Genomic DNA, 13,663 nt, shown 5'->3' with positions numbered 1-13,663 from the left:
TTGAAATGCACGGATTTCACTGCTCCAGGCTGCCTTTCCATTCAGATAGGCAGAAGGGAAGACGCGTCATAGTGTGGGCTGGGTGGTAGTGCACCCAGTTAAATGCAATGACCATGCAAGGACCTGTGTTCAAGCCCCCACTCCCCACCTGCAGGGGGAATATGGTGCATGTATCTTTCTCTTTCCCTCTCCCTCTTTTATTTTTTAAGATTTACTTATTAATAAGGAAGAACCAGACATCACTCTGGTATGTGTGCTGCCAGGGAATGAACTTGGGACCTCCTATTTGAGAGTCCAGTGCTTTATCTACTGTGCCACTTCCTGGACCACCTTTTTTTTTTTTCCCCAGAGCACTGCTCAACTCTTATGGTGGTCTGGGGGATTGAACATGGGACTTTTGAGCCTCAGGCATGAGTGTCTTTGCATAACCATTATGCTATCTACTCCCACCATCTTAAAAAAATATTTATAGAGACAGAGAAAAATTAAAAAGGGGAAAGGGAGACAGGGGAGAGACACCTACAGACCCACTTCATCACTTGTGAAGCTTTGCCTCTGTAGGTGGGGACCAGGGACTTGACCCAAGGTCCATACCCACCAGGTGTGCCACTGCCTGGCCCCTCCTCTCTGTGCTATCCAGTGAAATAGGGAAGAAAAAAAAAAAGCCACCAGGAGTAGTGGATTTGTAGTGCCTGTACTGAGCCCTAGTCATAACCTTGGAGGAAAAGAAAAAACCAGCACAGCATGAGAAGTCCCTGGGGGAGTGCGGTGGTGGTGCTCCCAGTTAAGCCATCTATGGATCCAGATTTGAGCCCCGGCTCCCTGCCTGCGGTGGGGATGCTTCCTAAGCAGTGAAGCAGAACCACAGGTGTCTTTCTCTCACCGTATCTCCTTCTCCTCTCTCAAATTCTCCATCCTCTATCCAATGAGATGGCGAAAAAACGGCCACCAGGAACAGTGGGTTCATAGTGCATAGTCAACGACTGCCATCTCTCCAGATTCAAAGAAGGTCTCGAAACTTTACACGCTGTTGACTGGCTACGGAAGAAGGGCAACCGCTAGAAGAAGTGCAGACTGAGCCCTAACAAAACCCTGGAGGCAAAAAACCAACAAACAAAAAACCAGAGAACTAGTCAGCTCTAGCTTATTGTGGTGCCCGGGATTGAACCTGGGACCTCTGGTGCCTCACATGTGAATGTTTGGTGAGCTATCCCCGAGTCTCTCCTTAGTCCAGGACACCCTGCTTCTTGAAGGCCATCCCTCCACCTTGAAGTGACAAAAGGTGTGGCTTGCCTCCAGAAAAGGGCACACATACCACCCAAGTGACAGCTGGCAGGCCATTTTGGGAAGGTCTGTGGTCACCGTTCCAAACCACATCAGAGGGCAGGGAAGAGGCTGGTGTGGCCCGGCTGGCAGGCCCTCGACGGGAACAGACCTGAGCCTCTAGCTCAGTTCTTCAGGCTGGGCAGATCTCCATGGCTCTCCTAGTGTCTCAAAAGCATCATGCTTAAACAACTCCATTCCTCCAGTGAGCTTTTAATCCAGATGTGAGTTATCCCAGTTCCTTTTTATTTATTCATATTTATTTTCCTTTTTGTTGCCCTTTTTTTAATTGGAGTTATTGATGTTGTTGTTGTCAGATAGGACAGCGAGAAATGGAGAGAGGAGGGGAAGACAGAGAGAGGGAAAGTTAGACACCTGCAGACCTGCTTCACCGCCTGTGAAGTGACTCCCTGCAGGTGGGAAGCTGGGGGGCTCGAACCGGGATCCTTACGCTGGTCCTTGTGCTTGGCGTCAAGTGCGCTTAACCTGCTGCGCTACCGCCCGACTCCCCCGTTTCTTATTTATGTCTGTAGAGCATTGTTAGTGCTGTCATGGTATTCCCATTTGGTGCCAGGGTTCAAACCCAGGGTTTCCATCTACCGTGAGGACCTAACTGCCCTAACAATTGGGCTGACTACCGACCCACTAAGGGCCCTTTCCAGCCATCTGTCTTGCATTGCTTTTTGGGGGTGAGGAGCAGGAACAGACCACTGTTCAGCTCTGGTTTATGGTGGGGATTGAACCTGGGACAGCAGAATCTTGGGCATGAAAGTCCTGCAGAACCATTATGTGGTCTCCCCAGCCCCAGACTCTTCTCTTTTCCCCTTCAGCAAGCTTCTTGGGGGTCTCCTCTGGGATCCCCAATGGTAATACTACATCCTGTGCTCCTTTCTCTTGACTGAAGCACAGTGTGCAGATAACAGCTCCTCGGACTAGAGCTGGAAATGATGTATTTTACCAGGGCACTGCTCAGCTCTGGCTTAGGGTGGTGCTGGGGATTGAACATGGGACCATGGATGCCTCAGGCATGAAAGACATTTTGCAAAACCAATATGCTATCACCCCAGCCCAAAAGTGGAAAGACAGCTGTATTCCCAGGGTCAACCCCAATGTCATTTTTCAAGCAGGGACATGGATGCCACACTGCCCACCTCCAGAACACTCCTTTTTCTTTAGATCCCAGAGTGCCAACCTGAAGTCTGGCTCAGCTCTACCAGAGCCCTGGGCCCCGATTTGACATCCTTGTCCTTGATCTGTGGCACCCTGAGGGTGCATTTTTTTTTTTTGCCTCCAGGGTTATTGTTGGGGCTCGGTGCCCGGCTGCACTTAGAACTCGCTTCTCCTGGAGGCTAATTTTTATCCATTTTGTGGCTGGGAGATAGAGAGACACCTGTCAAACCTGGGTCCCTGCACATGGTACCGTGTGTTTAATCGGGCACACCACTGCCACGCCCTCCCTTTTTAAATAATCGCCACCAGTTATTTCTGGGGCTCGGTGCCACCCCTTTGAATCCACCGCTTCCAACAACCACCTTCTTCCCATCGCCCACCCCCATTTTATTTGCTAGGACAGCAAGTAACTCAGAGGGAAGTGGGAAAGACAGATAACCTGCAGATCTGCTTCACCGCTCAAGATTCCCCCCTGCAGGTCGGGGCGAGGGGCTTTGAACTTGGGTCCTTGTGGCCTGTAATGTGTGCACTCAACCAGGTCCTGATTGCTTGGAAACACTGGCTGCGCAGCCATGGACTGGGTGGTGGGTATTTAGTCACACCAAGTGGGCTCCAAAAGTGCCACCTTCTGGTTGCAGACCCCCTGCCCCCTCCCCCCCACCCCCAGCCCACGTCCCCCGCCGCAGAACAGACGCACTCGGCCGGCAGGTGAGCGTTTTGCCGTTGGGTTCCCGTTTGGCTGGTTGTGTACACAGTGTATACAAGTTGAATTGTACAGAAGCCCAAGAAAGAGCGAGGAGACTGGGGTGGGCACGGGGGTTAGAGAGAGGCAGGAGGGCAGAAGGACCCATAAAAAATAGAACCACATCCAGACAATGGGAGGGGGACTGGGTGTGGGTGAGGGTGAGGGGTTCAGACACAGACAAATCGCAGTAGAAAAGGAGTCGGGGGACAACGGGAGGGGAACCTCCCCCCACCTTCCCGGCCCCCGCCCCAGGTATGTACAATAAATAAGATTAAAAATAATTAACAAGATGCGATTTTTTCCCCCTCCCGGCCGACGCAGAATGCCCTGGGGGAGGAGGGTGGCCTTCAGCAAAGATCTTGGCCTGGTGTGTGGGTTGGGGGTTGGGGGAGGAGGGGGACCCCCGGCTCTCTGGAAGCCGCCCCGCCCCCTCAGCCATACATAGACTTTTCCTATACATTATGTACAAGGTGTGGGGGGCGGGGGCCATGGCCGTGGGAGGGCTGGAGCCTGGGGAGGGAGGGTAACCGTTACTAAATAGACATTTATACATATATATAAATAATTTCTCTGTACACCAGACAGTGGGAGGAAGGGGTGGGAGTGGAAAGGCCTGGGGGAGGGGGTTGAACTCTGAACCCTGCCCTGTGTGTGTGTGTGGGGGGGCAGCATGGACACACCCTGATGATGACCCCCGCCACCCTCTTCCCCGATGGCGCCTGGGTCCGGGGTCAGCTCCCGCGGCTTCCGTTGGACCCATTTCTCGGAACCGGGCGGGGTCAGCCGCAGCGGCTGTGGGCCTGTGCTTGGGCCAGCAGGTCACTGAACGAGTCGAAGAGCTGCTCCAGCCACGGCTGGTTCCGCATGCACTGCTGCACCACCTCCTCCTGCCCCAGGTCCTCCGCGCCGCCCTCAATGGCCAGGGTCTGCAGGGGGCAGACGGGAGCTGGGGCGGCACACCCAGGCTGGCGAACCCGGGTCAGAGGGGGATGGGGCTGGGGGACCCACGGGTGCGAGGGAGGAGGGCCTGGGGGACCCCCGGGTCAGAGGGAGATCGGGCTGGGGTCCCCCCGGGTCAGAGGGAGATGGGGCTGGGGGACCCCCGGGTCAGAGAGAGATGGGGCTGGGGGACCCCCGGGTGCGAGGGAGGAGGGCCTGGGGGACCCCCAGGTCAGAGGGAAATGGGGCTGGGGGATCCCCAGGTCAGAGAGAGATGGGGCTGGGGGACCCCCGGGTCAGAGGGAGATGGAGCTGGGGGACCCCCGGGTCAGAGGGAGATGGAGCTGGGGGACCCCCGGGTCAGAGAGAGATGGGGCTGGGGGACCCCCGGGTCAGAGGGAGATGGGGCTGGGGGACCCCTGGGTCAGAGGGAGATGGGGCTGGGGGACCCCCAGGTCAGAGAGAGATGGGGCTGGGGGACCCCCAGGTCAGAGGGAGATGGAGCTGGGGGACCCCCGGGTCAGAGGGAGATGGGGCTGGGGGACCCCCAGGTCAGAGGGAGATGGGGCTGGGGGACCCCCGGGTGTGAGGGAGGAGAGCCCGGGGGACCCCCAGGTCAGAGGGGGATGGGGCTGGGGGACCCCCGGGTCAGAGGGGGATGGGGCTGGGGGACCCCCGGGTGTGAGGGAGGAGAGCATGGGGGACCCCCGGGTCAGAGGGAGATGGGGCTGGGGGACCCCCGGGTGTGAGGGAGGAGAGCCTGGGGGACCCCCGGGTCAGAGGGAGATGGGGCTGGGGGACCCCTGGGTCAGAGGGAGATGGGGCTGGGGGACCCCTGGGTCAGAGGGAGGAGGGGCTGGGGGACCCCTGGGTCAGAGGGAGGAGGGGCTGGGGGACCGCTGTATGAGGGAGGAGGAGCTGGGGGAGCCCTGGGTGTGAGGGAGGTGGACATGGGAAGCCCCTGGGTCTCTCGGGGAGGAGGTGTGTGGGTCAGAGGGAGATGGGGCTGGGGGACACCTGCGTCTGTGGGAGAAGGGACTGGGGGACCCCTTATCTGTGGGAGAACTGAGGGGTCCCTGGGTCTGATGGAGCTGGGGATGGAGAGCCCCTTCGTCTCTGGAAGAAGAGGCTGGGGGACCCCTGGGTTTGAGGGGCAGGTGAACCTGTGCCTGAGGGAGGAGTGACTGGGGCCCCACTGGGTGTGCAGGAGGGGCTGGGGGCCTGGACTCCAGATGAGTGGGGTTTGCGGGACAGCATCCGGGCGCTGAGTGCTGGGCGTGGGCTCACCTGGTCCCGGCAGCGCAGGAAGGTGTGGTACTTATAGTGGTGGAGTGAGTGGTAGAGTGTATAGTAGCCCGACTTGTCCAACTCGACCTGGAACTCCTGGGGAAGAAGGAGAGTCTCGGCCCCAGTCCCGTCAGCCCGCCCCGCCCCGCCTGCCGTCCACCCTTGCCCGCCCCAGCCCCGGGCCCGCTCTCACCTGGGCCCGGACCACGTTCCTCTTTAGCTTGCTAAGCGTCTTGCGGTTGTAGGGTTCCCCGGCCGGCCGCAGCCGCACGGCCCCCTCCTCCAGGGAGCCCTCCCCACTCTGCTCTACTTGCAGCTGGGGAAAAGTGTGCAGGGCGTCCTGTGGAGAGCCGGTAGGTCAGGGGGTCCCACACACCTGGGATCCCACACACCTCACACCTATCACCCACCCCTCAGAACACCCCACCCCCATGTGCCTCAGTTTCTGCCAGGGAAATAATAAAGATGATCAAAGAAGAGGAAAGGGGGGGGGTGGACGGCAGCACAGCGGGTTAAGCGCACGTGGTGGCACCAAGCACAAAGACCGGCGTAAGGTTCTCGGTTCGAGCCCCCGGCTCCCCACCTGCAGGGGAGTCGCTTCACAGGCGGTGAAGCAGGTCTGCAGGTGTGTGTCTTTCTTTCCCCCTCTCCCCACTTCTCTGTGTCCTATCCAACAATGAACAACATCAACAATAACAAGAATTACCACAACAAGGCTACAACAAGGGCAACAAAAGGGGGGAAAAATAGTCTCCAGGAGCAGTGGAGTCATGGTGCAGGCACTTCATACTATGTGCGCTAAAACCTGGTACGCTCCCGCCTGCCCGCCGCCCCCTTAAACTATTTTTATGTATTGGCTACAGAGAACTAGAAATCAGAAGGGTAGGAGGAGACAGGGAGGGAGAAAGAGACACACCTGCAGCACCGCTTCACGGCTGGCAAAGCTTTCCCCTTGCAAGTGGGAACCGAAGGCTTGAACCCCCTTGTGCATTCTAACATGTCTGCTCAACCACCAGGATCCCCCCCTTATAAAAAAATTTTTAAAGAATTTATTTATTTATTCATGAGAAAGACAGGCAGAGAGAGAGAAAGAACCAGACATCACTCTGGTACATGCACTGTCAGGGAGTGAACTCAGGACCTTATGGTTGAGAATCCAATGCTTTATCCACTGCACCATCTCCCAGACCACAGATCCCCCCTTTCTGAAACTTATTTTTGTTATCTTTATTTATTGGCTAGAGACAGCCAGAAGTTGAGAAGTAGGGGGAGATAGAAAGGGAGAGAGAGGGAGTCAGGGGGTTCAAGACGCCGGCTCCCCACCTGCAGGGGGGGGGGGTCGCTTCACAAGCAGTGAAGCAGGTCTGCAGGTGTCTATCTTTTTTTTTAAGCATTTATTTAGTTATTATTGCCCTTGTTGTTTATTGTTGTGGTTGTTATTGTTGTTGCTGCTGTCATTGTTGGATTGGACAGAGAGAAATTGAGAGAGGAGGGGAAGACAGACGGGGAGAGAAAGACAGACACCTGCAGACCTGCTTCACCGTTTGTGAAGTGACCCCCATGCAGGTGGGGAGCCAGGGGTTTGAACCAGGATCCTCTAGCTGGTCCTTGCACTTTGCCCCATGTGTGCCCAGCCTCCTGCAGGTGTCTTTCTCTGCCCCTCTCTTTCTTCCCCTACTCTCAATTTCTCTCTGTCCTAGTCAATCAAACAAACAAACAAAAAAAGCCACCAGAAGCAGTGGATTCATAGTATCGGCACCCAGCCCCAGGGATAACTCTGGAGGCAAGAAAAAAAAAAAAAAAAAAAAAAAGGAGAGAAAAAAAGAGACACCTACAGCGATGCCTCACCACTCGCAAAGCTTTCCCCTTGCATGTGGGGACCAGGGGCTCAAACCTGGGTCCTTGTGCACTGTAACATGTGCGCTCAAGCAGGTGCACCAGCACCCGGCCCCTATCTATGTATTTTCCTGTGGCACTAGGGTCTTTTTTTTTCCCCTCCAGGGTTATTGCTGGGCTCGGTGCCTGCACCATGAATCCATCGCTCCTGGAGGCCATTTTTCCCCCTTTTGTTGTAGCCTCGTGGTTATTATTATTACCATTGTTGATGTTGTTCATTGTTGGACAGGACAGAGAGAAATGGAGAGAGGAGGGGAAGACAGAGAGGGGGAGAGAAAGACAGACACCTGCAGACCTGCTTCACCACCTGTGAAGCGACTCCCTGCGGGTGGGGAGCCGGGGGCTCGAACTGGGATCCTTACGCCGGTCCTTGGGCTTTGTGCCACGTGCGCTTAACCCACTGCGCTACCGCCCGACTCCCGGCACTAGGGTCTTGTACACTCTTCCACCACACAGGGAACTGCCCCTGGTGCCGCGCTGCTCCCATGTGGTGGTGGGGCCTGAACTAGGGGCCTCGGTGCACTAGAGTCCAAACTCCATTCAGTTAACCCCTGACCCATGTTCTCTCATTTAAAAGATGTTTTTTTTTTAGGGCGGGGCAGACAGCATAGTGGTTATACAAAGAAGACTTTCATTCCCGAGGCCACAAAGGTCCCAGATGCAATCCCCAGCACCACCATCAGCCAGAGCTGAGCAGTGGTCTGGTAAAAAAATAATAAAAATAAAAATCAAATATATAATAAACATATAAATATCACACACACACACACACACACACACACACACACACACACACACACACACGATAAAGAACATTATTTATTGAGTGGAGGTAGATAGCATAGTGGTTATATAAAGAGACTCTCATGTCTGAGGCTCTGAAGTCCTAGGTTCAGTGCCCTGCACCGGAGCTGAGTAGTGCTCTGGTAAAAATAAATTAGGGGGCTGGGCAGTAGTGCCGCAGGTTAAGCGCACGTGGCCCGAAGCTCAAGGACCAGCATAAGGATCTACAGGGGGGTGGCTTCACGGGCGGCGAAGCAGGTCAGCAGGTGTCTATCTTTCTCTCCCCGTCTTCCCCTCCTCTCTGTCGTCTCCGACAGCAAAGACAGCGACAGTAACAATAATAATGACTATAACGATAAACAAGGGCAACAACAGGGGAAAAAATAGCCTCCAGGAGCAGTGGATTCATACAGCAGGCACTGAGCTCTAGTGATAACCCTGGAGGCAAAAAATAATAATAAAATAAATAGAATTAAATAAAAAAATAGAAAAGAAATAAAAAAGGCAAGTTACGTATGGATGGGAGAGGGAAAGAGAACCTGACACCAGGAATCAAACTGGGGACCTCATGCTTGAGAGTCCAAGGCTTCTTCCACTGATCCACCTCTTGCACGCACCCCAAATACTCTTGAGTCTGAGTAACGTCCACCCAGAATTCCCAGTCAGCTATAACCCCTCCCAGAAGTCTGCAGTGATCCTAACTTTCTTGCCCATGCTGCCCAGTATGGCTCCGATGCCCCGGTAGGTGGAGGGGCCCTTCCCGGAGGGAAGGAGGTGGACGGCTCAGCTCTGAAGGCGGGAATGCCGGGGACCCACATCACCCGCAGAGGAGCCATCTGTGACCCAGCCAAGGCACACGGGCTAGGCAAACGAGTCCCAGAAGCCCAGCCCAGGTCAGCACCATGACCCTCTGCTCCACCTCCACTGCCTCCTGTCTGGGCCTGACCTGGCTCACATTACCCTTCTAAAATGTCCCCCCAGCAGCAGTCGCTTCACAGGTGGTGGAGCAGGTCTGCAGGTGTCTATCTTTCTCTCCCCCTCTCTGTCTTCCCCTCCTCTCTCCATTTCTCTCTGTTCTATCCAACAACAAACAACATCAACAATGGCAATAATAATAACCACAACAAGGCTACAACAAAAAGGGGGAAAAATGGCCTCCAGGAGCGGTGGATTCATGGTGCAGGCACCGAGCCCAGCAATGACCCTGGAGGGAAAAAAAAAAAAGTCCCCCTAGCCAAGCCCAATCGTTCCTTCCTCCCATTCCCATTATTTATTATTTCTTTCTCTCCCCCCTGCCCCCCTTTCCACAGAATCACTCAGTTCTGCCTTATGGTGGTGCTGGGGATTGAACCCAGGACCTCAGAGCTTCAGGTGTTAAATTTAATTCTCTTTTATTATATCATCATCATCAACATTCTGTTTTACCAAATCACCATCATCATCATCATCATCATCATCATCATCATCAACATTCTGTTTTACCAAACAATGCTCAGTACTTGCTTATGGTGGTGCTGGGGATTGAACCTGGGGCCTATAGTGCCTCTGGCATGAAAGACTTTTTGCAGAATCATTATGCTGTCTCCCTAGCCCTTTAATTAATCAATTAATTTTTCTATTATCATTTTTTAGTTTTTTTTAAATTTATTTATTCCCTTTTGTTGCCTTTGTTGTTGTTATTGATGTCATTGATTTTGGATAGGACAGAGAAAAATGGAAAGAGGACGGGAAGACAGAGAGAGAGGTGAGGGAAAGACAGACACCTGCAGACCTGCTTCACCGCTTGTGAAGTGACTCCCCTGCAGGTGGGGAGCCAGGGGGGCTCGAACCGGGATCCTTATGCCGGTCCTTGTGCTTTGAGCCACCTGCGCTTAACCCGTTGCGCTACAGCCCGACTCCCTTATTTCTTTTTTAATGAAAGGGACAAGAGGAGAGGAGAACCAGAATATCACTCTGGTACATGTGCTGCCGGGGCTCAAACTTGGAACCTCATGCTTGAGAACCCAACACCTTACTGACTGCACCCACCTCCCAGACCATTCATTCGTTTATTTATTTGCTTACTTATGCCCCCAGGGTTCTATCACTGAGACTGAATTATGAATCACCTGCTCCAAGAGGCTACCCCCCCCCTTCTTCCTTTTTTTGATAGAACAGAAAGAACTGAGAAGGCAGGAACAGATAGGGAGGGACAGAGAGACACTTGCAGACCTGTTTCACTACTTGGGAAGTGTCCTCCCTGCTGGTGGGGACCAGGGGCTCAAACCCGGGTCCTCGAACTCTGTAATGTGCGCACTCAACCTGGTGCACCACCGCCTGCCCCATGAATGTCTTTTTTTATTTATTATCTTTATTTATTTATTATAGAGACAGCCAGAAATTGAGAGGAGGGGAGACAGACAGCAAGAGAGACAGAGAGACCCCTGCAGCCCTGCTTCACCACTCGCAAAGCATTCCCCCTGCAGGTGGAGCCCAGGGGCTCGAACCCGGGTCCTTGTGCGCTGTAATATGTGTGCTCAACCAGGTGCGCCACCACCCGGCCCCCTGAATGTCTTCTTATATAAACACGATACTATCTCCTATCTCCCCAGACCGCCCAGTCCTCCCAGAGATGATACCACCCTTGCCACCCACTCGGGCCCCGAACCTCTAAGGACCACCACTGCGCTGGCCCCAGTCTCCGGCTCTGGGACGGCCTAGGCCCCGGGGACGCCCCACTTCACGCCCCCAGGTACCTGCAGGGCCGGGCTCAGTGACAAACGCTTCAGGACTTTCTTCTTGTGCTCATTCAGGAGCCCGTCAATCCTCCGCATGGGAGGGAGGTAAAGTTCATCTGACAGACGAGGAGGGGCCGTCAGAGAAGCCCTGACCCCACAGTGCACTGGGGCAGAGGACGGGTCAGGCGACTGGGTCCCCTAGACCTCCTCCCTGAGACCCAGAGGGTCCCCAGTCTCCTTCCCCTCACACCAGCTGCTTCTCCCATCTCTCCGGGGTCCTCCAGCCCCTTCGCCCTCACACCCAGCACTCCCCCAATTCCTCTCCCTTCAGGGGTCCCCTAGTCCCCTCTCCCTTGGCCCCAGGGCTTCCCAAGTACTCCCAACTCAGGGTCCCCCAGTTCCTTCTCCCTCACACCCAGGGGTCCCCCAGCTTCCCCACACCCACACCCACAGCCCCAGGTCCCGCCTCTCTTCTCACCGTGCGTGTCCTCCAGGGCCTGGATCATGTCAGGGTCGAGGGCTGTGCTCACCAGCATTTCCACGTAGCTTCGGTACATCTCCCGCATGGCCCGTGTCTTCAGCAGACGGCCGGGGACCGTGCGCTCTGGGGAAAGGAGGGGACGTGGGTCCGTGACTGCAGTGTCCTAATGCGTCTGTGTGGCTCTGCACACACCCGGAACTGGGGAGCAGCCCCGCATAATTATATGCCCACACCTGCAGTGGGTGTGCACCAGATGCCACAGCCAGAGCTGGGAGGTGCTCTGGTCTTTCTCTCAAGAAAATAAATAAGGAGTTGGCAGTAGCACAAGCGGGTTAAGCGCAGGTGGCGCAAAGTATAAGGACCAGCATAAGGGTCCCGGTTCGAGCCCCCCGCTCCCCACCTGCAGGGGAGTCGCTTCACAGGCAGTGAAGCAGGTCTGCAGGTGTCTGTCTTTCTCTCCCCCCCTCTGTCTTCCCCTCCTCTCTCCATTTCTCTCTGTCCTATGCAACAACAACAGCATCAATGACAACAACAATAATAACCACAACAATAAAATAACAAAGGCAACAAAAGAAAATAAATAAGAGTTGGTGGTGGGGGCTGGGGGAGTTCCAGGTGGCGGTACACCCAATTAAGCACACATATGACCAAGTGCAAGGACTTGGGTTCAAGCACCCACTCCCCATCTGCAATGAGGTTGCTTCATGAGTGGTGAAACAGGTCTATAGGCGTCTGTCTTTCTCTACCTTTCTCTAGCTCCCCATAACCTCTCAATTTCTCTATGTTCTATTCGAATAAAAATTAGAAAGAAAAAAAAAGGAAAATAAAAAAGGCTGCTAGGAGTGGTGGATTCACACTGCCAGCACTGAGACCCAGCAATAACCCTGGTGGTAATGATGATGATAACAACAACAATAGTAATGATAATGAGACGTAGAGAGTCGGGCGGTAGCGCAGCGGGTTAAGCGCAGGTGGCGCAAAGCTCAAGGACTGGCATAAGGATCCCAGTTCGAGCCCCCGGCTCCCCACCTGCAGGGGAGTCGCTTCACAGGCAGGGAAGCAGGTCTGCAGGTGTCTGTCTTTCTCTCCCCCTCTCTGTCTTCCCCTCCTCTCTCCATTTCTCTCTGTCCTATCCAACAACAATGACATCAGCAATAATAACCAACAATAAAACAACAAGGGCACTAAATGGGATACATATTAAATAATAATAATAATAATAATAATGAGACATAAGGGGGGCAGGTGGTGGTGTACCTAGTAAACCACACAAATACTAATGCAGAGGGACCCCAGGTTCAAGCCCCGCCCCCACCTGCAGGCGGGAAGCTTGACAAGCAGTGGGACAGGCTGTGGTTGTCTTTCCTCTCCCTCCTCGCTCCTGTCTTTACCAGAATTAAAATCCAATAAATGAAACTTCTTCCCTTGGGCCGGTCACTGAGCTTCACGACATGTGCCCTCAACCCGCCGTGCCGCTGCCCGGCCCCCATATGTGCCATTTTGATGTCTGGTTCTCGCTCCTCTTTCCTGTCTTCTTAATAATTAAAACAACGACAAAAAAACCCTGTAGAGAGGGCTGACAAAGAGCTAAAGGGAGAGACAGACATCTCTGTAGTCCCTTCCTTCCTTCATTCCTCACCAAAGCACTGCTCCTTCTCTGGCTCCTTCTCTTCTTGGCTTAGGGTGGTGCGGGGACTAAACCAGGGACTTTGGAGCCTCAGGCTGGATAATTCGTGTCCAGAACCAGCATGCTGTCTACCCCGCACACAACAGGAGAATGTGTATCTCTCTTTAAAACAAGAGTGGTAGGGGGTCGGGCGGGTAGGGGTCGGGTGGTAGCGCAGCGGGTTAAGTGCATGTGGCTCAAAGTGCAAGGACCAGAGTAAAGATCCCGGTTCAAGCCCCCGGCTCCCCACCTGCAGGGGAGTCGCTTCACAGGTGGTGAAGCAAGTCTGCAGGTGTCTGTCTTTCTCTCCCCCTCTCTGTCTTCCCCTTCTCTCTCCATTTCTCTCTGTCCTATCCAACAACAACAACAATAAAATTAACACCACCACCAATAAACAACAAGGGCAACAAAAGGGGAAAAAAAAAAAAAAGGCCTCCAGGAGTGGTGGATTTGTGGTGCAGGAACTGAGCCCCGGCGATAACCCTGGAGGCAAAAAAACCAAAAAGAGTGGTCTGGGAGGTGGCGCAATGGATAAAGCACTGAATTCTCAAGCATGAGGTCCCGAGTTCAATGCCTGGCAGCACAAGTACCAGAGTGACATCTGGTTCTTCCTCTCTCCTCCTATCTTTCTCATTAATAAATAAATAAATGAAACA

General features: G+C 54.1%; 2 protein-coding genes across 3 annotated transcripts in view; one reads left to right on the top strand and one right to left on the bottom strand.

Moving 5' to 3' along the window:
• Positions 1-13,663, top strand: part of RRAS (RAS related) — a 78,175-nt gene that overhangs the window by 10,059 nt on the left and 54,453 nt on the right. The gene's annotated exons all lie outside the window — the stretch shown is intronic.
• Positions 3,208-13,663, bottom strand: part of PRR12 (proline rich 12) — a 42,887-nt gene continuing 32,431 nt past the window's right edge. For both annotated transcript variants that reach the window (XM_060174252.1, XM_060174244.1), the window contains exons 10-14: positions 11,339-11,464; positions 10,879-10,976; positions 5,658-5,804; positions 5,465-5,560; positions 3,208-4,164 (exon numbers count right to left, since the gene is read on the bottom strand). In XM_060174252.1, the coding sequence (XP_060030235.1) occupies positions 4,018-4,164; positions 5,465-5,560; positions 5,658-5,804; positions 10,879-10,976; positions 11,339-11,464 (614 nt within the window). In that variant the 3' untranslated portion in view covers positions 3,208-4,017. The remainder of the gene's footprint in view (positions 4,165-5,464; positions 5,561-5,657; positions 5,805-10,878; positions 10,977-11,338; positions 11,465-13,663) is intronic.

The sequence above is a fragment of the Erinaceus europaeus genome, chromosome 2, assembly GCF_950295315.1.
Source record: "Erinaceus europaeus chromosome 2, mEriEur2.1, whole genome shotgun sequence".
Lineage (NCBI taxonomy): Eukaryota > Metazoa > Chordata > Mammalia > Eulipotyphla > Erinaceidae > Erinaceus > Erinaceus europaeus.
The sequence above is the reverse complement of the archived record's forward strand: the minus strand, read 5'-3'. Positions and strand labels throughout refer to the sequence as shown.